This window comes from Mastacembelus armatus, chromosome 22, assembly GCF_900324485.2.
Source record: "Mastacembelus armatus chromosome 22, fMasArm1.2, whole genome shotgun sequence".
In the NCBI taxonomy this organism is placed as follows: domain Eukaryota; kingdom Metazoa; phylum Chordata; class Actinopteri; order Synbranchiformes; family Mastacembelidae; genus Mastacembelus; species Mastacembelus armatus.
The window spans coordinates 457,627-485,000 of record NC_046654.1 but is presented as its reverse complement, the minus strand read 5'-3'; the positions used below and the strand labels follow the sequence as shown (position 1 = coordinate 485,000).

The 27,374-nt window shown below is 42.6% G+C and overlaps 2 protein-coding genes and 1 long non-coding RNA gene across 5 annotated transcripts in view; 2 read left to right on the top strand and 1 right to left on the bottom strand.

Annotated features, from left to right (window-relative positions):
• npas3 (neuronal PAS domain protein 3) overlaps nucleotides 1-3,135 on the top strand; it is a 223,096-nt gene extending 219,961 nt beyond the window's left edge. Inside the window, 2 exon segments of the mRNA XM_026306705.1 lie at nucleotides 2,301-2,914; nucleotides 2,916-3,135. Coding sequence (XP_026162490.1) covers nucleotides 2,301-2,914; nucleotides 2,916-3,017 — 716 coding nt within the window. The 3' untranslated portion in view covers nucleotides 3,018-3,135.
• A 7,536-nt stretch (nucleotides 3,136-10,671) lies between these two features.
• On the top strand, nucleotides 10,672-14,892 carry LOC113130292 (uncharacterized). Of its 2 annotated transcripts, none has more exons than XR_003295685.2 (5): nucleotides 10,672-11,104; nucleotides 11,677-11,741; nucleotides 12,705-12,858; nucleotides 13,040-13,176; nucleotides 14,292-14,892. It is a non-coding gene; the product is annotated as an uncharacterized LOC113130292 (long non-coding RNA). The 2 variants fall into 2 exon arrangements; XR_003295686.2 differs by having other exon boundaries at nucleotides 14,401-14,890.
• Nucleotides 12,673-26,441, bottom strand: egln3 (egl-9 family hypoxia-inducible factor 3). Of its 2 annotated transcripts, none has more exons than XM_026306730.2 (5): nucleotides 24,838-26,441; nucleotides 15,664-15,783; nucleotides 15,388-15,524; nucleotides 14,356-14,429; nucleotides 12,673-13,150 (listed from the first exon to the last, which is right to left on the bottom strand). In XM_026306730.2, the coding sequence occupies exons 1-5, from the start codon at nucleotides 25,738-25,740 to the stop codon at nucleotides 13,113-13,115; spliced, it is 1,272 nt and encodes a 423-aa protein (XP_026162515.1). In that variant the 5' UTR covers nucleotides 25,741-26,441; the 3' UTR covers nucleotides 12,673-13,112. The 2 variants fall into 2 exon arrangements, with proteins under 2 accessions (XP_026162515.1, XP_026162523.1); XM_026306738.2 differs by lacking the exon at nucleotides 24,838-26,441 and adding an exon at nucleotides 22,182-22,786 and having other exon boundaries at nucleotides 12,875-13,150.
• Nucleotides 26,442-27,374: the final 933 nt, after the last annotated feature.

The following is a 27,374-nucleotide window of genomic DNA, read 5'->3' as shown; positions in this document are numbered from 1 at the left end:
TTCATTAGCAGGAGGAACAGGGAGGCAGCGTTGGGTTATTATGGTTCTAGTGCTTTAACTACACAGCTAACCTCAGCTTTCTGCTAACTGGTCCAGTCAGAGGAGGGGGCCGAGATAGTCGGACGCTGAGTTTAAAAATGTCAGCTTTCTGATTTCTAACACAAGCTGCATATTGTCAGAATGTGGGAGCTTTACTGACACATTCATCAAACAAATATAGATATAAAACTAAATCTATTATAAAAATATCAAGTGTTTGGAATATACCTCATTAATTCTCATGCAGCACAGCAGTGTTTATGACAAATTATATTTCAGTTTAATTTTTGGGGCTTTTGCTACATCAATAATTGGAAATAACAGAGCACTGTATTTATTTCACTGGAAATCATAATGGGCAGCGGTACAGGGGCCGTACCCTAACCTGAGCATCCATACAGAAGACTGAATTAGATTCTGTCAGGTCCAGAAACACAAATCAAGGATTAACTTTGTGTGTCACCAACATTTTGAGCAGCCGGTGCCGAAGGAGACAAAGCTCACACAGCACCGGTGTAGTTCAGTTCAAACCGCCCCCACCCTCAGCATAATATTATCGAGTCATGCAGCCTGTGCTGGCATGATGAGGATCGGTGCCAGCTGTTGTTCGTGCTGGAGGAGGATGATCCTGGCACGCCGTCGGCTGTAAACCGATGCCAGCTGCTGCAGGAGGCGGCCAGCTCCAGGCCCGAGGTGCTCAGGCTCAGCAAAGTCTAAAATGAGGTGTCTGACCTTTGACCTTGGTTCTGTTAGGTTGCGATCTACGGTGTGCCAGAGAGGACACGAGTGAAGCTGCCAAGAACAGAGACTGTTTTTTAGAGTTTTTAAAAGATGTTTTGTTCTCAGAGACGTGTTCGTCACTGAAGAAAAAAGGCTTTGAAACTAATTTCAAACAGATGTTTTATAAAACTATCATCGGTTTATCAAATGCAAAGCGAGCTTCACTAAGTAGTTGCCCTGTTAGCACAGACAAATTATCTGAGATTAAAAAGTTGACAAAATAGTAAATGACAAATTAATATTGACCCCATTCAATAGGTTCAAACACCCCAACCGTGAAAAGAAAGAATTACATTTGTCATATTATTAAATTCATAAACGTGGTCTAATGGAAAAATCAGTCTTGTTCTGATTGATGCAAAGGTCAGAAGTATCATCCCTGGCAGCTTAAATCAGTTTCATAGTTTTCTTTCTTATTTTGGGGCCATGGCCTTTAAATATAAGTAACTTTATAACCTGCTAACTTTAAATATAAGATATTTTATATGGCCATAAACAAACAAACAGTTTGTTAATTCATCTCTCACTAATTTCAAATTCCCCTTCTCTGTGTCTGATGTTTGAAAACGCAGCACAGGTGTATAGTTTTGTTCATGCTGTGTTTCTCTGCACATTGTGTTTAATTTAATGTCCAAGCGTTAAACTTTTTATTTTTTACTGTTATTTCTTAATACCAGTGATAAATACCATGAAAGTATGGAAGTTTATCGCTGCACTTCCATAAAGTTGCAGCTCTTTATCTCCCAGTTTTTTTTTTTTTTTTACATCAGACATTAAGTTCCCGTCTCTGCCTTGATTAGGTTTGGTGGACTGTGACACACCAGGGACAATGACTGATCCAGGAGTTTATTGTTCCCTCTCTGACCCACCAAACCAAAAAAACATCCGTGATCCCAGAGACGTTAAACATTTTAGGTGCCTTTTTATTCCAGCCTGAGCATAAATCAGCTTTGGTTTAAAAAGCTGTTTAATGGAGATGCAAGGTTTTCCCCAGACAAAGCAATCGAGTCGACTCTGCAGGTGCCATGAGGGAGTCAGCACTGCCAGCTGGGCAGTGTGTGTTGGCAGGGCTGTGTGTGTGTGTGTGTGTGTGTGTGTGTGTGTGTGTGTGTGTGTGTGTGTGTGTGTGTGTGTGTGTGTGTGTGTGTGGTGTGTGGTGTGTGGTGTGTGTGTGTGTGTGTGTGTGTGTGTGTGTGTGTGTGTGTAATGGGCTGGACAGAGCCAACATGCCTGAACAGCAGCAGCTACACATCCTGAACACACATCAGTACCTTGACAGCACATGGGAACCTGACTGGGACAATAGAAACACCTGAGGTTCTCAAACTGTGTTGGTCGGGCTAAGACCAACACAGACACTTCCTCTTTTCTGCACCACCCGGCCTGTCACCATCATCTAAAACTTCACATTTTCAGAGCTGTCTTAGAATATCTAGATTCCCTGCATTTAGCAAACCTAAAATAGTCTTTCTTCTCAACAGACAATGAAAACGCCAAGTCCGAGGGGAAGCCGGGCCACCAATCAGAACGCAGCGAGGACCCAGAGGCGGACAGCAAGCGTCAGCAGCAATCCGGCCAGTCCCACTGTTCCTCCGAACAGGAGCTGAAGCGTCAGGAGGAAGGAGACAGCTCGAGTAACCCTGAGAGCCAGGACAGCGACGACAGCCTCGAACCTTCGGATGGTGAGGGGGAGGAGCAGGAGGAGGCCAATGGGGGAGGGGGAGGAGGGGGAGGGGGAGGAGGAGGAGGGGGAGGCCGACTGGGAAGGTTAGCAGGACTGGGAGGATTGGGGGGGCTAGGCGCCATTGGCGGACTAGGCAATCTGGGTGGGCTTCATATTAAAGTAGAGCACTATGGAGAAGGGGAAGAAGTACAGCTGCACAACTCACAAACTTCCTCGTCAGAGGAGGAGGAAGAAGAGGAGGATGACGACGAGGAAGAGGAGGGAGGCATGCAAGGCTGCGACAGTGCCAACCCTGGAAGTCAGCTGCAGAAGAGAAGAAAGAGGAGGAAACTGCAGAAATGGGACGGATCCCGAAGCAGGAGACTCCGTCTGTCCTCAACTACACCCAGCCCCGTCTCCATGGGAGATACCACACCGCTGGTCGACCCCTCCCAGACCACGTCCGCCACCTCCTCCCACCTCCTCGCCTCCTCAGGCTCCCCACACAGCACAGGTGCTGCCTCGTCAGTCCTAAAGATCAAGACCGAGATGGCAGAACCGATCAACTTTGACAACGACAGCAGCATATGGAACTACCCGCCCAACAGAGAGATTTCAAGAAATGAGTCTCCGTACAGCATGACCTCCAAGCCGGCTGCTCCCGGGACCCACGAGACCTTCCCCTCGCCCCAAGGAGGATCTCTGCAGGTCTCCATTCCTGACTCTGTGCTCACACCTCCTGGAACTGAAGGAGGAGCAGGAGGCGGGAGGAAGCCTCCTTACAACGGAAGCTCTGCCCCGTCCTCTGCTTCCAGTGCTGTGAGTTTAGCTCCTCCCTCCAGCGCCTCCTCTGCGGACCCCCTGTCACCTCCTCTCTCCGCCTCCCCACGGGACAAGCAACAAGGCACGCCCACCACCTCTTCTACTTCTTCCTCTTCCTCAACCTCCTCATCCTCATCGACCTCTTCCTCGTCGCTGCTGTACTCGGGTGACCTTGAGGCGCTTCAGCGTCTGCAGGCCGGAAACGTGGTTCTCCCGTTGGTCCACCGGGTCACGGGGACTCTGGCCTCCACCAGCACGACATCTCCACGGGTCTACACTGCCGGGACCATCAGATATGCACCGGCAGATGTTACCCTAGCAATGGCGCAGGGCAACCTTCTCCCCAATGCTGCCATGAACTTTGTCGACGGCTCGGGTTTTGGCCTGGACCCTAAGACACCCATGGAGATGCTCTACCACCACGTCCACAGGCTCAACATGTCGGCAGCAGCGGCCGCCGGCCCGTTTGTCGGGTCTCCGACGGCTACGGGTGGAAACGGTGCTCTGGGAGGCCAGATGTCAACCACAGCCAACGTTTTCACCACAGCGGAGGGACTTTTCTCTACGCTGCCGTTCCCGGTGTACAGCAATGGGATCCACACCACGCAGACAACTCTGGAGAGGAAGGAGGATTAACACATAATGTTGAAGACCGTGTTACTGTGTTTCTGGAATCAAAAACTGTGTCAAAGTACAAGACTGCTCACTAGTTAAAAAAAAGACAGACCTATTTACCTGCTGTCAGTTATCAACACGGCGTAGCACTGTGTTCCCGAGAGAGGAGAAAGGCAAATGTACTCCAGCACTTTGAGCAACTGAGCTTGTGTAATAGACATGAATGACCCTCAAACATGTCCCCCTTTTCTATCTCTTCCTCTTTCCTCCTCATCCTCTCCTCCTGCTCTCTCAGCCTCTCTCTGCTCCTGTTTCTTGCGATCAGCAACGTTTTTCTCGTGAACAATGAACAAAAAAAAAAAATAGACTATTCTTTATTGTAAAGATTCCTTTTTTGCCTACAGAGAATTCATATTACCTAAGGACTCCGCTGGAGCCTGACGGGGATAATTTTTATTATTTGTTTCTGTTGCGTCTTCGTGAAGATGCTGATTGTGTGTATTTAACGGAGGACGGTACAGGGATGTGTAACGGACAGAAAACTACGTGGCGCTCCTCCATCTGTATCTTGATGTGATCAAGGCTTGAAAAGAGTTTTTACAGGAGGGGGGCGCTCTTGACAAAGGTCTCAGAGATAATCTTTTGCAAAAAGGTTTTTGAGGACGTTTCTCGATCGAGGGAATAGTTTGGTTTCTTTCATTTCTTCCTTTTTTATAAAATATTCTAGCTCAGATTTAACTTACAAATCAAGCATTAAGAAGAAAAACAAAAAAAGCAATTTCAGCCGGGTAATGACCTGTGAATTATCGAATGTTACTACTTCCTCTTTTATCCCAGGAGTTTACCTACAGGTCTCGCACCAAACATAACCTCCTCGACATCACCTCTTCCCATCTGTCGTTTTTTCGCTGATCTTTCACGACCCCATCTTTGCTCCTTCCATCCACATCTCTACCTGTCGATCTACAGATTCATGGTGCTACTGACGGTCCAGTAACCCTGATTCAGCTGGCTGATGTGGGGGCTGTAAACAAACCCACAGCTCATTGACAGACTGATCGTCTCTGTGGTTTTTTTTTTTTTTTTTTTTTTTTTGGAGGAGGTTTTTTGTTTTGTTTTGTTTTGTTTTATTTTAGATGTTTCTGACCTTCAGGAAAGTCAGAAGCAGCAACAACCTCCATTGTCGATGTCCTGACTTTTTGTTTCTTTAAAAAAAAAACAACAACGCTCAATCTGATTGGGCCACGGAGGGCAGCTCCGCACAGCAACATGGAGTTGATTGGTTGAATTTTAGGTTATGTAATGTTTTTTATTTTTGTGTTTTCTAACTGAATCACTTTTACTTCTCAGTGAAACTGAGGCTAATTAGCTAGTGTTGCTAACTTGAGAAATGAATGTTGAAAACTCGACCGGCTCCTGTTTTGGTCACTGTTTCATTTTTGTGCTGCTTTTGTCCTTATTTTCCTCCTCCTGCTCTTCTTCTTCTTCTTCTTCTTCTTCTTCTTCTTCCTCCTAAACCGGAATCACCTCCACAAGATTTCCCTTAAACAATCCGCTCTCTTCCATCTCATCGCCGAACCCTGTGATAAAACCACATATCAACAAGGAGATTGTAATAAAGACATGCATTTTCAATCAATCTATCAATCAAACAATCAGTCCAATAACTATGAAAAAAGAATAGGATTTTTTTTTTTTTTTGAGGAAGAGAAAAAAAAAAAATCACATTCCTTTAAACAACGTTGTCTTCGTCGTTGTTCTTCTTCTTTTCTTCCCCAACCTCCGTTGCCAAAAAAAGAAGTTTGGTGTTTTAAAAGCACTGTGATTCTTGTTCATTTGTATTTTTCTTCTACTTTTTTGGTAAAAAGAGAAAAAAAGATGAGAATAAGTAATAATTCAAACGGTATAAAAACTGTCAAGACGTCCACCTTTTTCAAGTTGACAGCCCCGTCTCTACCATCCCGTCACCTTATTACCCAGTGTGATTAAGCCGTAAAAACGTGTTACGATGTGTTTAGTGTCACTGGCTGTCAAAAAGTCTTTCATGGCGACTTCTCTCTCTGTGTGTGTTGACTATATGCAGTATATACTGAGCTACTGTAGCTGTTTTTGTCCTTTGTCTTCTCTGTGCTCTATCTCTAGTGTGGGGGAGGCCAGAGGGGGTGGCGTTCAGAGCGAGAGGGGGTCGGGTCGACGTCCCGAAAAGCCAAAACCCGACTGTCGCTCTTTCCCCGTCTCCTCCTCTGCCTCCCTCTATCTGCAGTCTTAGTGAAACCAGTGGAGGTTCGTGGAATTTCGTGTTCGGTGGCCTTTGCAAAAACTGAAAAAAAAAAATTTGTAGAGTCCACCTTTTTTTCGCTGCTTCCTTTTTGTCTTTGTAAAACCTTGTTTCTTTGGGTTTCTAATCCTTCTCTTTCTCTGCTATTGCTTTTCGCTGTTGTGTAGTCTTATACAAACCTCTTTATCTCGCCGTCTTTTCTCTCAGAGATGAAAAGATTCTTTAACTAGCTCAAAGGTTTATGGAGCCATGTTTTTGCCACTAAGGAATTCTGGGAATTGGAGTTTCCAGCTCTTGCATACAAAGTATTAGAGAACTAATAAATATTTATGCTCTATAGACATAAATTATGATGAGGAAGAGCCTAAAGTAGCATTTTAGACGTAGTCCTGGAAAAACCATAAAAGCCTCAGTTGCGAAACATTTCCCAGAGTTCCTTGGGGCTTCTTGTGTGCATTGGGTGTATTTCATTGGTTCCCACCAAAACTTGGTGACTTCCTGCGCAAACTTCTCTCACGGGACAAACAAAGTTAAACAAGTGGTTCAAGGGGGGAGAAAAAAATTACAGCAGTATTTCAGGACAAATAATAAAAAAAAAACAATTTTAAAGATTTCTAAAGAAATTAAAAGAAGAAAAAAATATTTCGCACTATAAATCTATTTTTATAGGTGTTTTGGAAAACTGAACTGCATGTTTAGTAAGTTCGTCCGATGAGTTTCATGTGATCGATCCCTCGTTTTTTTGTTGATGTTTTCGGTCCAGCAGTTTTTGTGTTTTGTTTTAGTTTTGAAGTCTGTCGAGCCCAAACGGGGATGTGATGGGGGCCTGTTGGAGGAGTAAAGTCTGTACCAGGCCCCCAGTCCCCCCTTTACATCAGGAAAACCAATCTGTAGCGTCTGTGCTTTCTGTGAAGAATCTGTGTCTTGTTGCTGCAACTGATGTGTAAAACAACAAAAAACAAACCCAGGTTATGAAGATTAACACTGCATCTGTTGATTCTTGTGTTGAATAAGGGGAATGTGATCCAGGCCGCTCGAGCTGTCGGTCGTTTGCGGTTGAATGTTAAATTTCTGGAGCATTTTGTTTCCACGCTCCACTGGATTTTAGTGTTTTCTATTTTTGACGGATTTGTGTGAAAAACAGGGGGCGGGGCATAAACGAATGGCAGGGCCCCATCTGGCAAAGATGAGTTTTTGTTTTGTTTTTGTTTGTTTGTTTGTTTTTGGGGGAGGGGAGGGCGGGGCAGGGTTGGGGGGGGCAAATAACTCAGACGAAACCAGGAAATACACCCACATGTAACAAAAACCAAACAGCCGGTCCAAGCTGTTTCAATGTTTTTCTGTGTTTTATGTCGAAAAATGAAAACTTTGCTGGTGATTTTAAAAACTTAAAAACCTTAATCACAGCTGCTGTCAAAAATACATAGTGTTTAAGAATTACAAATATTGAAAAATCACTTCATTTACCTGTGAAGAAACTGTGTCTGTGTTTTTAACTATTTCTTGTACAATTATACAGATTCTTTTATGAGGAACTTGGTGCCAAGTAGCTGAAATACGGGAGAGAGGGAATCTCTTATTATCAATGTTAACAGTGTTATAAAATTCTAAATACAAACAAATTAAAATATTAAAAAAGAGAAAACTATGGTACATTTCTATCTTTTGTTTAATTCTTTCCTCGGAGAAGAGGGGAAACACACAACTAACTGATGCTAACTTTGAGTGCCTGGCTTATTTTTTATTATTATTTTGGAAAAACATCTTTTTGAGTTCATTTACCATGAATAATGCTGCAAATCCGAAAATGTACATACTTCATTTTTACAGCAGTTGTTCTTTTATGAGTTTACTAGGTTCTCATCCGTTCAGAGGAACATGTCACATACATGGTTGTCTTTCTGTAACCCGGTTTTGACCATCTTACAGGTGCCATATTCATAATAAAAACTTCTCTCGAATTTCTTACCAGATTGCATAATTTCTTCTGTTTGACACATTCAGCCATCCCGCCCTCGCCAGGATCTTACAAATCCTGTGTCCTTCGTTCTTGCTCCTCTTTCTTTTGCACAGTTTTTATGAAGTCAGTTTAAAACATTGAGGATAGATGTTGGACACAATCCTGACAAACTGAGAGAATAGTAAAATAAATAGTGAGGGAAGAGTCTTTGAAATGTGCATTTTGTTTTTCCCCTCTCACTCTGTCTCCCTGACCTTCCTCAGTGTTTTTTTGTGTTGTTTTGGAAAGACCAGAGGGGGCGCTGCAGAGCGAGGGAGGCACCGACCGTCCTGCACCTGGCAAATGTCCACGTCTCCAGGCAGCCACTCAGGTACGTTCACCTGCAGCAGTTCTGCTTCTCCCCTTTCATACTCCAAATGAACCTTTGATCATCTCATTACACCAAATTTGTCCTCAGCATCTTGTCCTTGCACCAAATTTGTCCTTTAGTGATTCGTACAAACACCAGAAGTGCAAGAGATTCAGGATTTGGGGTAAAAATAGTTTATTATATCGACGATATGCAGCTTCTGGCCTCCGGTAGGTGCAGTTCGCTGCAGCACAGTTATGGGTGCGATGAGAAGTGATAACGGCCGTTTAATGGGGTAGTAAAATTTGAACCACTGCAGACTGACTCAGCTGTACCAGTCGTAAGTCTTGCACCAACTGTTTAGCCATGAAAACCATGAAGTCCTTTTATCGACCTCCACAGCTTGTGTCTTTCCAAACAAGACCATGAGGCCCGAACAGGCACGTGGGCTCAGCCTGTATCCGTCCATCTGTCCGGCCATCCTCCTCTCGTCTTTCATTATATTCATCTCTCCTCCTTTCCTCCCTCCTCCATGCAGTAATAAGAGCGTAGAGGTCAGTCAGCCGACCCTCTGAGGCCGACCAGCCAACTTTAAATATTTCACACTATTTTAAATGAGCACACATGAATTATAGATCACAGGCAGCACTCTTCCCTCTCTGACTCTGTTGAGGTGCTCAAACCTGAAGCTCCTTCTAATAACCTCTGGCTGTCCGTCTCAGCGAGGAGGTCTGATGTGGAATTTAGATCCGACGGCGCCGGTCGTCCAGCGGAGGCGTGACGAGCGGCCTTTCATCAGCGGCCGTGATGGACGGATGATGAAACCAAGTGTTAGAGATGAAAACTCGCCGGTGTTTCATCTGCAGTTTCACAGGGGCTCATCTCCCTAATTCCCAACATGCACCAGAAGTCAAAACACCACCAAAATCTGTAGAAGGTATTTTGGAGACTACTGGAGACAAGATGTGACGTTTAAGTTCCTGCAGAAAAATCCGTCCTCTAATGTTCCAACAGGGATGTCTGAGCTGTTTAAAAGAGAATTTATGTTGAATTTATTATATGTATGTAAGACCGATGCCTGTTCGCTGCTTTTCATTCTGCTCGGTTTAAGTTCACAGTGTGCAGAGATCTCAGGATGAATCTGTCCAGCTGCAAAATGATTTTTCTAATCTTTGCTTTCTCTAACTGAATTATTTTCTCAGGTGTCAGGAAAAGAAAAAGATGCACTAAAACAGCGTTTGGCTTCACTTCCTTGTCAAGTTATCTTCATGCTTCATATAGAAACAAACAACCATGTCACTGGTTTACTTTAATTACATGTCTAATCCAGTTTATTCTCTTCTGTGTCAAGATGATGATCCACGTTAAAAAGTAACTGTCATGAGTGAGAATGTGGAGCAGAACAGTTTGAAAAGGCTCATTTCTTCAGAGGATCCACGGCCTGAGGTTCGTTAGTGATCGCTGCTCATCACTTCACACCTTTAAGGAAACATGAAGACAGAGGTCAACGGATGCAAAGGTGAGGTCAAAGGTCAAGCAGACCCTGTGTTTGGGGACACACAGCACAGAAATGTCTGTTTACTCCTCAAACTTCATGTATGAGCTCAATATCTGAATCACTTGTTTTAAATAGTGTGACCAGATTTATACAGGAAGTTTAATGTCATATTCATAGTGAGTTAAAGTGTGAAAACTAAGCTTTGTGTTTTTTTAGCTTATATTTGTTTACCTCAATTAACTATTCAGATAATGAAATAATATTAAAAACCGGATTATTCCAGGACAAGGTCTGAACAACTTCTGCATATACAGCATATTAATTTATATTGACAGTTTTAGAAGAAACAGGACGCACAATAACATCACGGACCGTGAGTTACGGCGTTTTAAGCCTCTATTTGTTTGGATTTTGGAAAGAGAAGTGCGCCGAATTTTCCATTCGCAGTTTCTGTTTCGTGTGGATGAAATTATGTATAAACAACTGAAGCAGGATTATTTTAACACTGAAGAAAACTTAAAAATCGGCTTATTCTCGGGCAAGTTCCTGAGAGATACGACGCGTCTTTGATCATAATTTCTAAGCGTAACTTTTAATGCGTTAACTCTGTTGAAGCTGTGATGTTGACCCTGGTGACGTGTTTCCTGGGTCAATGGTTTCACTTCCTGTTGTTAGCGTGTTGTGCTGTGTGTTTCTGTACAGCTCGTTCACTCATTAGCTCCAGTCTGACTCGCCTAAAAACGCACCAGAGTCTCTGTAGAGCAGCTCACAAACCGTCACATATTCCTGTTCTAGTCAGGTACCGTTTTTTTTTGTCCGGTACTTCTTGCTATTTCCGGACTTAGCGCTCGTTAGCCTACAGTTAGCTCCGCTAGCATACCAGTTAGCTCCGCTAGCTGCTAGCATGTCATCTCCTGCTCGGCGCCTCGCGTTTAGTGTTTGCTCCTCCACCTCCTCTAGTCACAATGAGACCTGGAATAAGTGGAAGGCGACGATCACTGAACTGGAAGGCCCGACCCGTCGAACCGAAGCCAGCTAGCCTGGCCCCGTTAGCCGGTTGAACATCCCGCTGAGCTGAAGCCTGTTCACGTTTCTAACAGGTGAGTAACTTCGACAGTCGGTCTCTCTCCAACCTGACCAGCGATGACATGTTTAGCCGCATGTTGTTCGGTCGCTGGTCTGTTCTTTTTTGCTTTGACGTAGTTAATGTAACGTTTTATATAATAACATATGATATGTATAAATAAACATTCAGAAATACAGGTTTTGTCTACGTATTAAATGAACTGTTTGTTTGTTATTGTGTATTCTGGGTTTTCGCTTCCCGTGTTTACCTGAGCAGGTGGTAAATTTCAGTCCTGGTGACGTGAACATCTTCTTGTTTGGGCCCTTTTTAATTTATTTTGTTGAACTATTTGCTTTTCCCCACTGTTTAATTACCAGTTTCGCTAAAAATGGCCTGTTTTTTTAATGGACTCTGGTGTACAGCGAGCTCACTTCAGGAACCTCGTGTTCTCATGTTCTCGTAGAACAGACGCTGCTGTTGTGACGAGGCTGTGCAGGTGAACGTGAATTAGGACGTTGAGACACGTGGAAAAGAAATAAAGTCAGCACTGTATCAAAGCATCATGGGAGCTTATCTTTACCCGATGCTGTGTTCATTTTGCTGCAGGGTTACTGAAGGTGTGGACGTGCAGAGACGCCCAGAGGCTCAGCACCGGATCTGCAGCTGCACAGGTGAGTTTCGTCTCCACCGTCTTTCTTTCTCTGCTGCGGCCTCCGAGTTTTCTCTGTAGTTATTTAAAATATGAATTAGAAAAAGGACAGTGTGTATATGGAGTCTGAACTTCTGTACTTGAAGGCATCACTTTTACCTCCTTTCTGCTTCTGGACTGTTTATTTTACTTTACATCAGACATTGAAGTAATGGGTTGTTGTAGTGGTGCCTTAGTACAATATGTGGTGAAAAGTACGGCTGCAACAACTAATCAATGGTATAGATAAAAATGAAATAGTTGGCAATGAATGTAATTATTGATTAGTTGGTCTAATGATGCAGCAGAGTAAAAGTCCCATTTTCCACAATTAAACAATTTTTACAGTGTCAGACAAAGTAAAATGTTTCCAGTTCTAATGAACAGTGTGCGAGTTGGGTGCGGTGTGTGTAGCTGCAGTGAACAATGTGTGAGTTAGGTGCGGTGTGTGTAGCTGCAGTGAACAGTGTGTGAGTTAGGTGCGGTGTGTGTAGCTGCAGTGAACAATGTGTGAGTTAGGTGCGGTGTGTGTAGCTGCAGTGAACAGTGTGCGAGTTAGGTGCGGTGTGTGTAGCTGCAGTGAACAATGTGTGAGTTAGGTGCGGTGTGTGTAGCTGCAGTGAACAGTGTGTGAGTTAGGTGCGGTGTGTGTAGCTGCAGTGAACAGTGTGTGAGTTAGGTGCGGTGTGTGTAGCTGCAGTGAACAGTGCGAGAGTTGGGTGCGGTGTGTGTAGCTGCAGTGAACAGTGCGAGAGTTGGGTGCGGTGTGTGTAGCTGCAGTGAACAGTGCAAGAGTTAGGTGCGGTGTGTGTAGCTGCAGTGAACAGTGCGAGAGTTGGGTGCGGTGTGTGTAGCTCCACCTCTGTCAGTTGCTCATTAGGCGTCTGTGTTTTCTTATATAAATGAGCACAAACTCACATTTATCAACTGTTTTTATTCCTTTCAGTTCCAGTGCACATCATCAACTCCACAGCTAAACACACAACAGTCCTGTGTGTAAATCCATCGTTTTATACACAAAATACACAACATGGCGCAGATGAAGACACTGGGCTGTCCCACGGCTATGAAAGCATCACGTGCAGCTCCTGCTCTAAAGGGTAAGGGTGAAGTCCACTGTGCTGCAGGCACAGAATCACACAAATGTAAAGCAGGAAAAGTCCAGAGCAGCTGCAGGTCACCTGAACCCATCATGGGTTAGGATTTAGCAGAGCAGTGATGAGGGAATGCACATTTATCTGACGAGTCCTTCAGAGTGAAACTTGTTCCCTTTGTATTCAGCTTTTCCAGAAGCTTGGAGAAAGGAACCTGTAGCTCAGGGAGATGAACACCAGGTGGAGACATTTCCTCCTGTTCAGCTGGAGCTGCTGCCCTGCTGCTGCTGAGAGGACTCTGCATCACAGACATCACAGACACAGGTCAGTGCATATGGCAGGCTGCTTAATGTTAAATAGGTCAACAGGTTTCACATTTGAGATATCTACAGCTACATTTTGACTAGTCAAATTACAAATATCTGAAATGTAACACGTACGAGCTATCTTGAAGATCTTTTTGGTTATTCAAAACATTGCTAGTCCCAATTCAATAGTAGATATCTGAAATTCAAATCCTGATTAGTAAAAAATGCACTGTAGATATCTTTAACTGGATAGTCTAGTCAAAGGTCACATTTCAGACATATACAAAACTAATATATTACTAGTCCCAATTCAATAGTACATATGTAGAATTGCCGTTTTAGCGCAAAAAGGCTAATGTGACTATCCAGAATTGTAATTCCAGATATCTGAGATACATTTTGACTAATAATATATTAGTTTTGGTTATTCAAAGATATTTAAGGTATCTCAATACATGTTACGTTTCAAATATCTTTAACTGCAGTCCATTAACTGTACAATTAATTAGACATTTGACTAATAAAAATGTAGTTTTCTGCAATTCACATTGTGGAAGTCTGAAGGTAGAACAAAACTCAGCAATCAACATATTAAGTCTGATTTTGTCCTTCAATAAACTCCATCATGTTTCCCTAATGTGGCTGTCAGTGTTTAGGGTGTCTACATAAACCTGTTTGAACATTTATACCACCTCCTTCATATCAGTGCCCTCCACTGGTTCAGTCTTCCTGTCCAACTAGTGCTGACACTCTTCCAACAACTGGTGTCACTTGTTCAACTAATTCCAACAGATTTACTATAAACAGGAGTCGCTGCAACACCCACATCCTAACTGCTAATATTTGTAATGCAAAGTCCAGACTGGTACTGTCATTTTCAACAAATACTATACCGCACTATACTACGGCACATTTTCAACACGCACTATATTACAGCATAATTTTCACCATCTACTTTGTTTTTCACTAGTTAAATATTTAATCTTTCAGTTTTCTTGTATCAGTTCACAGGAACATTTCAGCACAAAGCTCAGCATTAGGGAGTGTTGTTGGTCCTGGTGCAGCAACTCATGTTTCTAGTAAAACTGTTTGAACTTGTTGTACAAATGTGACAGGGAAAAGTTTTTACAGCTGCTGGAGGAACCTGGTCTGACAGAGGATAAAAGCCCACACAGCTCACTGTCTGTGTTCATACCTGTCTGATCTTTGAAGCGCCTCTTGGCCTCGGCTCTCTCTTCAGAGTCAAAATACCAGACTGTGATGGCGTACCTGGAACACAACCAGCAACACTCAGTGAACATTTTTACTGCAACTAAAGTCAGAATTTCTCAATTTCCTTCTCTTACTTTTCACCATTACTGCATCCACATGTGGTGCGATTAAAAAGGTTTGGTTTGAGTAACACATGGCAAATAATCAAAGGTCAGGAAGAAACGAAAAGACCAACATTATATTGGCTGAAACAGAAAATGCTGAATATATTGAATAACTGTATGAATAACTTTGTCATTGCCCTTTCAATAAAACAAGTAACTGATAATATATTTATATTATTCTGTGTGTTTTTTCATGTTTGTAGGTGTACAGGGTTTGTACTGGTTTGTAATTAAATTAGATTTGTTTACCAAATGACTGATGTAAACACAGTTTGAAAGCATTAGAAAACAACTTTAATTGCCATCAGCTTTGATATGACCAGTAGGTTTATTTGATATGACCAGTAGGTTTATTCCATTTCACAGGGAAATATTGAACTTTTTTATTCACTGAATTTAGCTGATGGCTGAAGTTGCTTTGTAGAATTTAGCTGTAAAACTATTTAGAATCCAAAATAGTGTGTTTTAATAGACACACAATGTCTCTGGATGCTTCTTTTAAAATGATTGTTTAAAATAAAATGTTTTAAAGACAAACTGTACACTCAGCTGTTAGTTTATCAAGTACACTCAGTCTGACCCAGGGGTTCCTAATAAACCGGCTCAGTCTGACACGGGTTCCTAATGAACAGCTGACTGTGCTGCAGTAGAATAAAGGGCACTGAGGGGTTAATTAATGGAAGACAGTTGGTCAGGTCCAAAACATAATTTAGTGTTTTCCATCCTTAAAGCAGCCTGGACATCTCTCCTTGCTGTCTGAAAACTCACACAAACCAAATCTAACCTGCTTGCTGGCTGGCTGGCTGACTGACTAGCTGAATGACTGATTGGGTGGCTGGCATGAGGGTTACCTGGTGGCATAGGAAGGCTGCACCTCGTGTGGGTTTCTGCGGTCGGACCAGAAGAAGAGCAGCCTGTCGAACAGCGGCTTTATGTCGGCCACGTAGGACTTCCCTTCTGGAAAGATCCTGAGGACGCCGCCGTGCTCCTGATGACAGACAGACACATGAGTGTTGCTGTTCAGAATCTGAATATTTTATTTCACTGTTGTTTCAACATTATGACTCAAACTATCAAACAAGTCACAGTTAATGAGATGTACAGAGGTCAGAGGTCACCAAGCGCACCTTAGCGTTCCAGTTCTTGTTGAGGTAGTAGATACAGGTGATGCAGCGTCCGTCACTGTTGGGGTTGTCCACGTGTTTGACGTATCCGGCTCCATTTCCCGGGTAACACGCCACCATGGCCTAAAGACACAGAGACGGGTGTGTTTCATTAGGCCTCAGTTATCACACGAAACAAACAACAAAACAGAACCAGAATGAGACCGCTGGAAGATCAGGCGGTCGTGATTAGAGATTCATTTTCTGAGGCGGGAGTTTTAATCTTTTAAGCACATTTCTCACAACATACAGGCTGTGATGGAAAAACATCTGGGACTGACCAGTTAGTTTGAGTTTAGTTTATCATTTGATCATTTCAGAGGCAGAGTATTAAAACTTCACACACTTCACACAAGTTTAAGCACGATTTTAAAAAAATCCTTAAGGGATGAGGAAAAAGTTCACCTTCTAAATCCTGAAATAACCTTCAAAATAAGAGCTCACGTGCCAAAGATCAGTTATGTGGACGGTGATGACTGAAACTTCCTGTGCGGTTATTTGCTAGTATTTCTAGGGAACTTCAGGGGTGTATGTGTTGTGGCTGTGTCTATGGCTTCAGTTGCACGTACACAAGTTGCACATGTGCTTATGTGTGTACGTGCGGCCGGTCAGTGCTGCAGCAGTGATAAGAGCAGCTAGATGACTCAGTATTTTCATTAATGATGATTTCTGGTATAAAACCTGTTGCTGTGCTGACATTTACTCAAACGTATCAAACTAACATGTGTCAGTGAAGATCATGTCACATGATCAGAACAAAACGAACCCAACTGTGACAGTGTCGGGTCAACAACAAACTGTGAAACTACAATAAAATAATATACAAGAAGTAATACTAGTTGTGGATCACACTAACATACTGTGTATGAAATATTAAACAACATAACAGATCACATTTTCTTCACTGGTTGTGTTTTTGGAAACTGCACACTAGTGATCAAAGACTAACTTGTACACGCCTGAAACATATTTCATTTATGAGATAACCTTGGAAAAATAATAGCAGAAGTCATACAGAAAATGAACTGATGTCTTTGTTAAATGGAAACAGGAGGGGGGGGGGGGGACCGCGTCCCCTCCCTGCAGCGCCGTGACCTTCTGCCCCGAACAGGAAGAGCCGATAAGCCGAGAGCAGCAGACAATTATCCGACATGAGGGTCTGTGTCAAAGTCAACAAAAGGCTCAAAGTGTGGATTTCCTTCCAGGAAAAACAGAGCAGCCACCACAAAATCCCTGATCCTCTGTCAGTAACAGCCCCCCCACCCCCAGGAAGATTATTACGGATCATTTCACTGCTATGACTTCATGTTTTTCAACTGTTTCAGACTTTTATTTTGACATTTAGTGGGTGTTAAATTTAGAGCTGAAAAAAGTTATACACACTACAAATGTCTTGGCAATTACATACAAGGCTGGAGAAACACACAGCTCTGACTCTGACCAGCTCCTGGTCCCTGTTTTACTAGAATAACTTGCAGAAGTTGTTTTATTTTTACATGCGGCTCGACACGTCCCACATTCTGCCTCTGACTCCTGAATAAACTGAAGGATTTCCTTATTAACGTCTATCGGTATAAACACAGGAAGCATGTAAACAGAGATATAGAAATATAGAGAAATTTGATTCAGGTATTTTATGTTTTCAGTCCATTTCTGCAGCCGGTAGCTGCAGCTGAGCTGGACTGTTTCTAAACGTTTCAAAAGGTTTGAATCTAAAATGACATTAAGACTTAAACATGTTTAAACATGAAATAAAATCACACCTGATCAATAATCCTTAAATTTGTATTGTTTTGAAGGGGGTTAACACACCATGTGCTGCTAAAACAACAACTCTTATTTTGAAAATACAAACCTTGCTTATGATCCTATGGAGACATTTAAAGTGATTTACTGAATATATTTATATAGTCTGTGTGTTAATATACAGTAAAAAGTAATATACAATAATGTTTTAACCTGTGGGAAGGAAAACTTCATTAATAAAAAAAAAACTGATAATAGAAACAATAAGTATGTTTGAGATACGAGGACTATGTTTTGTTCTGTTGTGCTGGTCAAGAGTTGGTGTTTAAATTAACTCAAAAAGACACTGAAAAGTTCCTTAACAGTTGATAAAGACGTGTTATAACCCTACACGGCTGTAAAAACACCATCTCTAATCAAACTCAGGGAAGATGAAGCCTCATTAAAATGACATCTGGTATCAATACCAGGTCCAGGTCCAGAACAGGCAGTGAGCAGACTGATTCACAACAAACACCATGGTCTGACGTTAACGCTGCCAGCTGACGCCGTCGCTGACGCCCAGATCGCACGCAGCCCCTCGACTGATGCTTTTACTGTGACGCACGTATGCGGCCGATTAACGTGCGAACGTGGCTTTAACCACCAAACCAACAAACGTTTACAACATCACCTGTGGGTCCGAGCCCTGTCCACTTCCCTTTGTTACAAACACCAACGCACACAAACGCACCACTTTTCACAGGAGGGTCACAGCGTAGATTAACCCTCATCAGGCCCTGAACGCAGCATCAACACCACCACACCTTTAGTAACCTCACTAACGTCAGCATTTACCACCTGACATCTGTGTTTACACACACATCGCATGCAAGCACAGCCAAGCCAAGCCCCCCGTCCCTCTCATTGTTGCACGGGCCCAATCCGGTGCTCTCATTATGGAGGGGGAGGGACGGGGGGAGCCGAGCCCCCGACAGCGTGCGTGCGAGGGACTCCAGAGCTGCACGTAGCGTCGGAGTCCTCGGCTGCCAATGACGACAAACCCCCAGCGCTGATAAAAGAGCGAATGACCTGCTGTGAAACCACAGGCGGCCTGCGCTGACAGGAAGCAGTGAAATCACTAAAGTTTGTTTACACACCAGCTCTGAGGCACATATACACACACACACACATCATCATCACCATCATCATCACCACACAACTGAGCTGCTGTGGAGTAAAAACATGCAGAGAAACACAGGAGGGCTGGGCCTGGAGGAAACGATACACTGGGGAAAATAAGATTTCAAAACAAAATGCCTCGGTGAGCCGTTCTCTATTCAACTTTATCTTATCTTTCTACCAGACAGGAGGAGGAGGGAGCAAGGGATTGTGGGAGTGAGGTCTGTGCAGCGCTTTGGCAAGTTTCCAGTGTGCTGACAGTTTAATGACAGAGCTACGTGTGGAGCGTGAGGCTGCGGTGAGTCTGCAGCTCCGCCTGGATCCACCACAGCAGCCAGGACTCGCCTGGATTCATCTTCCTGAGAACTCGGAGCTAAACACAGCTGGTCCCACACTGACCGGGGGGGGGGGTCTGAAGCCACAGCTGTATTGGATTTTAGACTGATCACACTGATAAAACAGGAAAAAGAAAATGAGCACTGGACATCAAGTCCAACCTCAGTCTGGTCCAGGAAAAGTTCCAATAAGGGATTGATTGTTTTTCATACATCAACTAATCAATTCATCTTTCACTGTATACAGTAAACTGCAGGTACATCTGCTAATGACTTATTTTGTTCAACAGTCCAAGATCTACTTTTATCCAGGTTATTCTCACATTACATTAAAAAGCAAAACAAAAAAACAACTGGAGAACTGTTGGAATTTTAATTTGAGAACGTTGATGGAGCTGCAGCAGTTAATCTTGGATCGTTTCGTCTGATTAGAGTCTGATTTCAACATGAACCGATTAATTCTGGTGCAGCTGCTTCTGTAAAGTAAAGTAAGTTATACTGCAGAAGGTACTGCAGTAAATATAGAAGTAACACAGAGTAACATAATCCTCTGTTCCAAGTTTAAGGCCTGCATTCATGTTACTGCAGTAAAAGTCCAAAAGTACCATCATCCAAATGTACTTGAAGTATCCAAAGTAAAAGTACTCATTGTGCAGAACGGCCCATTTCACATGAATGGATCTGATATTATTGGATTCTAATTATTGATTATTATTGTGTTGATCACTTTAATGTTGGAGCTGATGTTAACTACCTTATATACTTCTAATTTGAAGTACTTTATATACCGCTGGGTAGCTGACGTTAACTACCTTATATACTTCTAATTTGAAGTACTTTATATACCGCTGGGTAGCAGACGTTAACTACCTTATATACTTCTAATTTGAAGTACTTTATATACCGCTGGGTAGCTGACGTTAACTACCTTATATACTTCTAATTTGAAGTACTTTATATACCGCTGGGTAGCAGACGTTAACTACCTTATATACTTCTAATTTGAAGTACTTTATATACCTCTGGGTAGCTGACGTTAACTACCTTATATACTTCTAATTTGAAGTACTTTATATACCGCTGGGTAGCTGACGTTAACTACCTTATATACTTCTAATTTGAAGTACTTTATATACCGCTGGGTAGCAGACGTTAACTACCTTATATACTTCTAATTTGAAGTACTTTATATACCGCTGGGTAGCTGACCTTAACTACCTTATATACTTCTAATTTGAAGTACTTTATATACCGCTGGGTAGCTGACGTTAACTACCTTATATACTTCTAATTTGAAGTACTTTATATACCGCTGGGTAGCTGACCTTAACTACCTTATATACTTCTAATTTGAAGTACTTTATATACCGCTGGGTAGCTGACGTTGACTACCTTATATACTTCTAATTTGAAGTACTTTATATACCTCTGGGTAGCTGACGTTAACTACCTTATATACTTCTAATTTGAAGTACTTTATATACCGCTGGGTAGCTGACGTTAACTACCTTATATACTTCTAATTTGAAGTACTTTATATACCGCTGGGTAGCTGACGTTAACTGCCTTATATACTTCTAATTTGAAGTACTTTATATACTAATTTGAAGTACTTTATATACCGCTGGGTAGCTGACCTTAACTACCTTATATACTTCTAATTTGAAGTACTTTATATACCGCTGGGTAGCTGACGTTAACTACCTTATATACTTCTAATTTGAAGTACTTTATATACCGCTGGGTAGCTGACCTTAACTACCTTATATACTTCTAATTTGAAGTACTTTATATACCGCTGGGTAGCTGACGTTAACTACCTTATATACTTCTAATTTGAAGTACTTTATATACCTCTGGGTAGCTGACGTTAACTACCTTATATACTTCTAATCTGAAGTACTTTATATACCGCCGGGTAGCTGACGTTAACTACCTTATATACTTCTAATTTGAAGTACTTTATATACCGCTGGGTAGCTGACGTTAACTGCCTTATATACTTCTAATTTGAAGTACTTTATATACTAATTTGAAGTACTTTATATACCACTGGGTAGCTGACGTTAACTACCTTGAGATCTTGTAGAATATGATGCTCTGCTGCAGATATCCGTAGTTTATGAAATACTTCAAACTGCTCCAATCTTAAAACAATCACTGCAGTAAAGTTCAACATGTAAATTAATGCAACAAGAATATTCCTCCAGAAACACCAGGTATGACAGTAAAACAGAGCAGTATTCTGCAGAATGAGTACTTTGATACTTTAAGTACTGCTTGCTGATAATACTTAAACACTTTTACTTAAATAGGATTTTAATGTAGGACTTCTACTTTTAGTGGAGTATTTTCAGTGTTGTGTGGCTACTTTTACTGCAGTAAAAAAAAGTTTGAAATTTGTCTCAAATGTAGTGAAATCAAATTATGAAGTAAGAAAAATAAAATACTCAAGTACAAATATCTCAAAATTGTACAGTAAAAGTTCAGTATTTTAGACCAACTCAGCTACTTTTCCATCACGACCACAGAGGAACAAGAAACACAACATCAAGAAAATCCCCAACATCTGGATGGGATTTAAAGTTCCTGCAGGACTTCACTGTTCTCCAAACTAAACCTGAGAGACAAAAGCTTCTTATCCTGCTCATCTTTGTAACGTTTACTCATCTACAGATACCTGAGAGTGTGTGTGTGTGTGTGTGTGTTTGAGAAGAGAGGATAAACACGTGAGGGTGTGTACGTGCGTGAGCGAACGAGTATTACTGCGTGTTGAGAGAAGTGAGTGAGTGAATAATTGAATAAACAGGTGAGACAGGGCTTGACACTGTGTGAGCCTTGAGCCCTCAGGATCTCTGACACATGCTCACGACTAAACAAACAGGTTCCCTGAGTAAGTTCATCCACAACCTGATCATAAATCAGAGAAGAGGCAGCAAAACAGCTGCTGGCTCAGAAAACACACAGAAACCAGAACCAGACAATCGAAACAATAATCAATCAACTAAATCTCAGGTATTTCCATCAGAAGCTGTAAAATACTGACTGTTTTCCTCATCTGTCCATTATCTTCCCCATTAATTTGTTATTTGTTCATTTTGTCAAATCTCAGATGTTGTTTTGTGTCTACTCTGAGACCCCTGATCCCAAAGTTACTGAGGCAGCTCTTAGTCTCCAACAGACCGGTCTCCTCACATCTAGTTTCCCAGACTTGAATGTGACCCACATCACGCGCCCTACCTTGGACCTCTCGCGGATCAGCTTGTTCCCCAGGCGGCTCGCGCACAGGGACACCAGCTTATCGATCAGGTTGAGCAGGAAGCTGATCGACTCGCAGCCGCGCTCGGACCCGCTCACCCAGGCGATCTTGTCCCCGCGGATGCTCCTCCGGTGGACGCCGGGGACGGAGCCGGCCAGCCGTCCGTCCTGCAGCGCTCCGGAGCGGTGCATCTCCTTCACCTGCTCCAGCACCACGTCCCCGACCAGCTCCCCGAGGAGGCCGTCCACATAGTAGAACCCGTGAGCCAGCAGGGCCGGGACGACCCGCTCCAGAGCCAAACGCTCCAGGTCCGAGTCCGATACGTGCTCGATAAACGGCATCTCCACGGCTGCGGCGATTGTGGACCAAATTCAGTGCTCTGAGCGCGTCACCGCCTGAAAGTTGTACCCAGGTCGAGTACTGATTATAAGTCCCCGTTCCGGGATCCGTGCACAAAGTTCCCTGAGGTGCTGGACAAGCTGCTCAACTCAGCCCCGCTGAGGCTCCACAGTCAAACCGGGGACGACGGACTGTTACCCTGCGCGTCCCCTCAGGGCATCACGGAGCGTTTGCTCAGGCTGCAGCTGACGCGCGTGTGCAATTACTTCCGGCGAGCCTTTCAAAATAAGTGTATTAATGAGAAAATCAGCGGTCAGTGTGTCGACACTGTACTGACTGTATGACTTACTGCTGAGACTGTGTCCATCTTATTGTACCTGCAGCTTTTTAACAGTTAATTAAAAAAAAAAAAAAAACAGAATCTCCAGCTCGATCTGGTTTAATTTTCCCTGCCGAACAGCCTCAACTAAATAAATTAAATATACCAATACAGCTGATATTAATTAAGGGGGAACAGAAGAAGAGTATAGAAAATATATGAAGCCAAGACCAGATTCTTAATTAGCACTGAAATAATCAGTTAACTCAAGATTTATTATTTATCTATTTATTTGGTTTTGGCAACAGATTCATATTATAATCATTAAGCCAGGAAAATATCAATATCAATATTCTCCAGGTTCAAAACAACAATTACAAAATGTCTGCATGTGTTTATTGCGTTTGTTTTAAATCACAAATAAAATATATCTGGGTCTTATGTACCTGGTTTGAAAAATAGTCATCTTGTTTAAACTGAGATTAAAGTTTTTATGTTTTGCTGATTTTTTTCAAACTAATAAAAATAATTATTAAATTGTGACGTTGGATAACATTAATAAAATTTTAAAAAATAACCAAAAAAAAAAAAAACACACATTGCTAAGATTTAGAAAAATACTGACAGACTAAGAAACATGAAAAACCAAGTTTCAACAATAGTCTAATTCTAAACTATAAAAGGCTTAAGAAAAACTTATAATTCTGGAAGAAACAGCTCGACTTATTTATTTTTGTCTATATTTTATTTACCACGTCTATTGGACGCGTTTAACAGCAGGTCTGCGGGCTCTTATTTTGAAAGGTCAGGCTGGCGCTGAGGATAATTAGTGGGAGTGAACGACAAGTGTGAGACGTGCTGGATGTGATGTTCACCATGAGGAGGGGGAGGATTCCTGGACTTGACTCTGCTTCTCACTAACCCACTTCCTGTTTTAAATGCTTAAAAAAATGTTTACAGCGGCGCGCGCTCCAGTGATTTGGTCAAACACTGTGACGTCACATTAATTTCACTGAAACAACTTTGATAAAAATAACTTTAACCAGACACAGACACTCAGGCTGAGAAGATCCAGCCTCTTATCACTAAACCAAACACGGTCGCTATTTATGTTGATAAACTCTTAACGTAAATGCGCTGCTACGTGCCCGCGCAGTGGGCGTGCCCGCCGCCATTGAGCACTCCACAAGCCGCATGTAGCCCACGCGCTCCCTCCCACCCGTCCGTGCGGAAGTCGACAGTAAAGTTGACCCCGCGCCAGGAAAAGACTGAACAGCTGATAAGACCCTACAGGATAATAATGATGATGATGATGATGATGATGATGATGATGGTGGGAGTCGTTTTCAGCCTGCACTTAAAATCTGTCGGTTTTATTTTTCTGTAGATGCTGAAAAAGCTGAAAACATCATCTCATCTTTAACGTTCAATTCAGTCCAACAAGCGACTGAATTGAACGTAAAACAGCCAAATGTGAGGACATGGAGTAAATAACAAGGTTGACTTTACAAACTAAATCTAAAGTGTCAGTGAATGTAAAGTCCTTTATGGGCTGCCCCAAACCATAAAGACCCGATGACAGAAACACGGTTCACAGCCACGGAAATGTTGATCGTTTTGTACCAATTTCCTGAGATTCAGCCCGACATGTTTGGTATTTTTAGGGTCCCTGAAATTCCAAGTAAAGCTCAGTGGGTTTGAAACAAAGCATCTGACAGCATCAGTGAGATTTAGGAGAACAGGGGACTGGAAACATTAAAACGTGTATGTTCTTTACAGGAACCGGTTATGGTGACGGGGGGTCCTGGGTGAAAATATTTATATATTTTTTATCTTGTTTAATTAGGGATTTCAATATTTTAAAAGCAAAACCCATCAGGAACTATATTCTCAGGCAGGAGGACCTCAAAACAGACAGGTTCTGGGGTCTTTGGGCCTGTTGATGTTGGGGGGTCCTGGATTCTTGGTGCGGTACTAACCTTGTTGAGTCTCCCTCTGACCTTGTGTTTCCCCAGCTTCCCGTCGGCGTAGGTGACCAGCTTGTCCATCCTGGACAGCAGGTAGCCGATGTTCTCGCAGCCCGGCTCCTTCCCCTCCACCCAGACGATCTGGTCTCCGCGAATACTCCTGGTGTTGTCCAGCCCTCTACTGGCCAGCTTCCCATCCTGCATGCTCCCGGCACGGTGGAGGTCCTGGACCTCATGCAGAATTCGGTTTCCGATCCTGCTCCCCAGAAAGTTGTCGATGAAACACATGCCATAGGAGTTCATGCAGGGGACGATGTAGTGCAGCGCTAGTCTGTGGCTGCTGCGGTACCGTCGGTCTTTGGATCTGGGGTGTGCGCTGCAGGGACGGGAACGTGGAAGGACCCCAGCTCTGGATCCATGTCCCATTTTAACCACAACTTCATTTCTGGCCCCGACTTCGACCCCATCTGCAGCTGCAACCCGAAGGCCGGGCTCATTCACACCCCTGGCTACAAAAGGGTTTTCAGTCCCATCTGCAACCCTGATCACATCGGCATTCCTGAGTCCCATCCCAAATGCAACTCCATCTGCAGCCCCAGCCTCAGCTCCAATCACACCCTCCACCCAGTCTACAGCGCTGACTGGAAATCCAAAGACATTTCCAACACCACCACTGGCAACAGGAACTCCGGTACCAAACACAACTTTGACCCCAACCCCAACCTTGGGCTCAGCCTGAGCTCCAAAAACCATCCCCCCAGGTCCTCGGTCAGCCCTGTGGTACCTGCAGGACAACAGCTCCTCCGGGTGCCCGTGGTCTGCATCTTGCACATTCCCACATTGACGGGTTTTACTTTGGAAATCCTCTTTAGAAACAGCTGTGGACAGAGGACTCATGTCTGCATGTGTTCCCATCAGTGTTTGCACCTGATCCAGACTCTGCAGGCTGTTTTATAGCAAACCACGCAGGAATAAAAAGCAGGAACAGAAACACGCTGGTTTGATTCCAAAATAAAAGTAATGTCACTTTTTACAACAGAAAAAATATGTAAGAAATGTATCAACGTGAAATGTCCAACAAAAAAAAAAAAATCACAAGAATATACTCTGTGAGATGACTCTGCGGTATTCAAAATAAAAACATTATAACGCCATGTCGCGGAGGCTTTTAATCTGAAAGTTGCGACCGGAAGTCTCCCTTTGTATTGTGCCTTGATTAGAGATCAAAAATATCAAAAGTTATTCCTCGGATTTATTCACTAAATCAACACACGCGTTACAAAAGTCCCGACTTTTTCACCCGGACCTGAAAAACTGAAACCTCAAAACGGATCCAGAAAATTAGACATTTCTTCATTTTCTTCTCAAAATACAAAAATGCAAAAATGCAAAAGTCTCCAGGCAGCTTTTAACACGACTTTCCGTCCTGCAGCGTCTTAAAACTGGTTTTCTGTCCAAAACGGAGGCTCCAAACGTCATTTCACTTAGAAACGGCTTTTCCTGCAGGAGACGCTCAGGATGTCACGTCTACCTGCTTCAACCTACAGCGCAAACAGTTTCCGCTGGCTCCTCCACAAAGTCCGGTAAACTGCTCGGTCACTTCAGGCTAAACGCACCGTGTAGCGCAGCGCGTCCCACAGACGGACACCGGACACCGGACAGAGACACGCAGCTAAAGCACCGGAAAATCCCCAGATCCATGTAAAAGTCCTGCACTCAAAATGTATATATATATATATATGATGATGTTTTGGATTCATCTGCTGATTTTGTTTCTTGTATAATTATTCATCTAATTATCTAAAGATTTCTAAATAATTTATAGAATTTCTAAATAAAAGATCATTTACAGAAACTGGCACTATTATTTTTTAAAAACTAATAATTGCTGTCAGAAACATCCAGTGCAGTAAAATGTACATTATAATGTATAAATAAAGCTGCATGAAAATACTCAAGTAACTTAAATGTTACTTAAATAAATGTATTTAGTATTTAGTAGCAGTATATTCAACCATTGTGTCGTAATGTTAAGATTTTATATTCTGACTTTACTGTCTGACTAAAGTGCAGCTTCGGACTCCACAGCTGAAACAATGAGCAGATTAAATCATTAGATCACTGATGATTAATAACTTTGACCAGTAAACAAACTGATCGTTCTCTGTACTTGGCTCTGGAAACTGTTTAACAGAAAAATAACAACACTGACAATGACAATAAACACCAACTAACCTCATTAGCTTTTAACTGAGGGTGCAGGAGGCAGGTCACCAGTCGATCACACACAGAAACAAACATTCAGACCTTAGAGTCATCACCTGCATGTGTCCGGACTTAATAATAAAACGTAAATGATCACAGTAATAGTTAGTACTAACTCCACGAGCCAAGAGACTGAACAGGAGGTGGACACTCCTTTAATAAGAAAACATTTTAGAGAATGTGTTATTTTTTATTTGTTATAATCAAAAACAATACTGATAATTTATTTATTATTTGTGCTTTATCAAACCGAGGATTTGCCGTTTCTGTCTGATACTAAACTG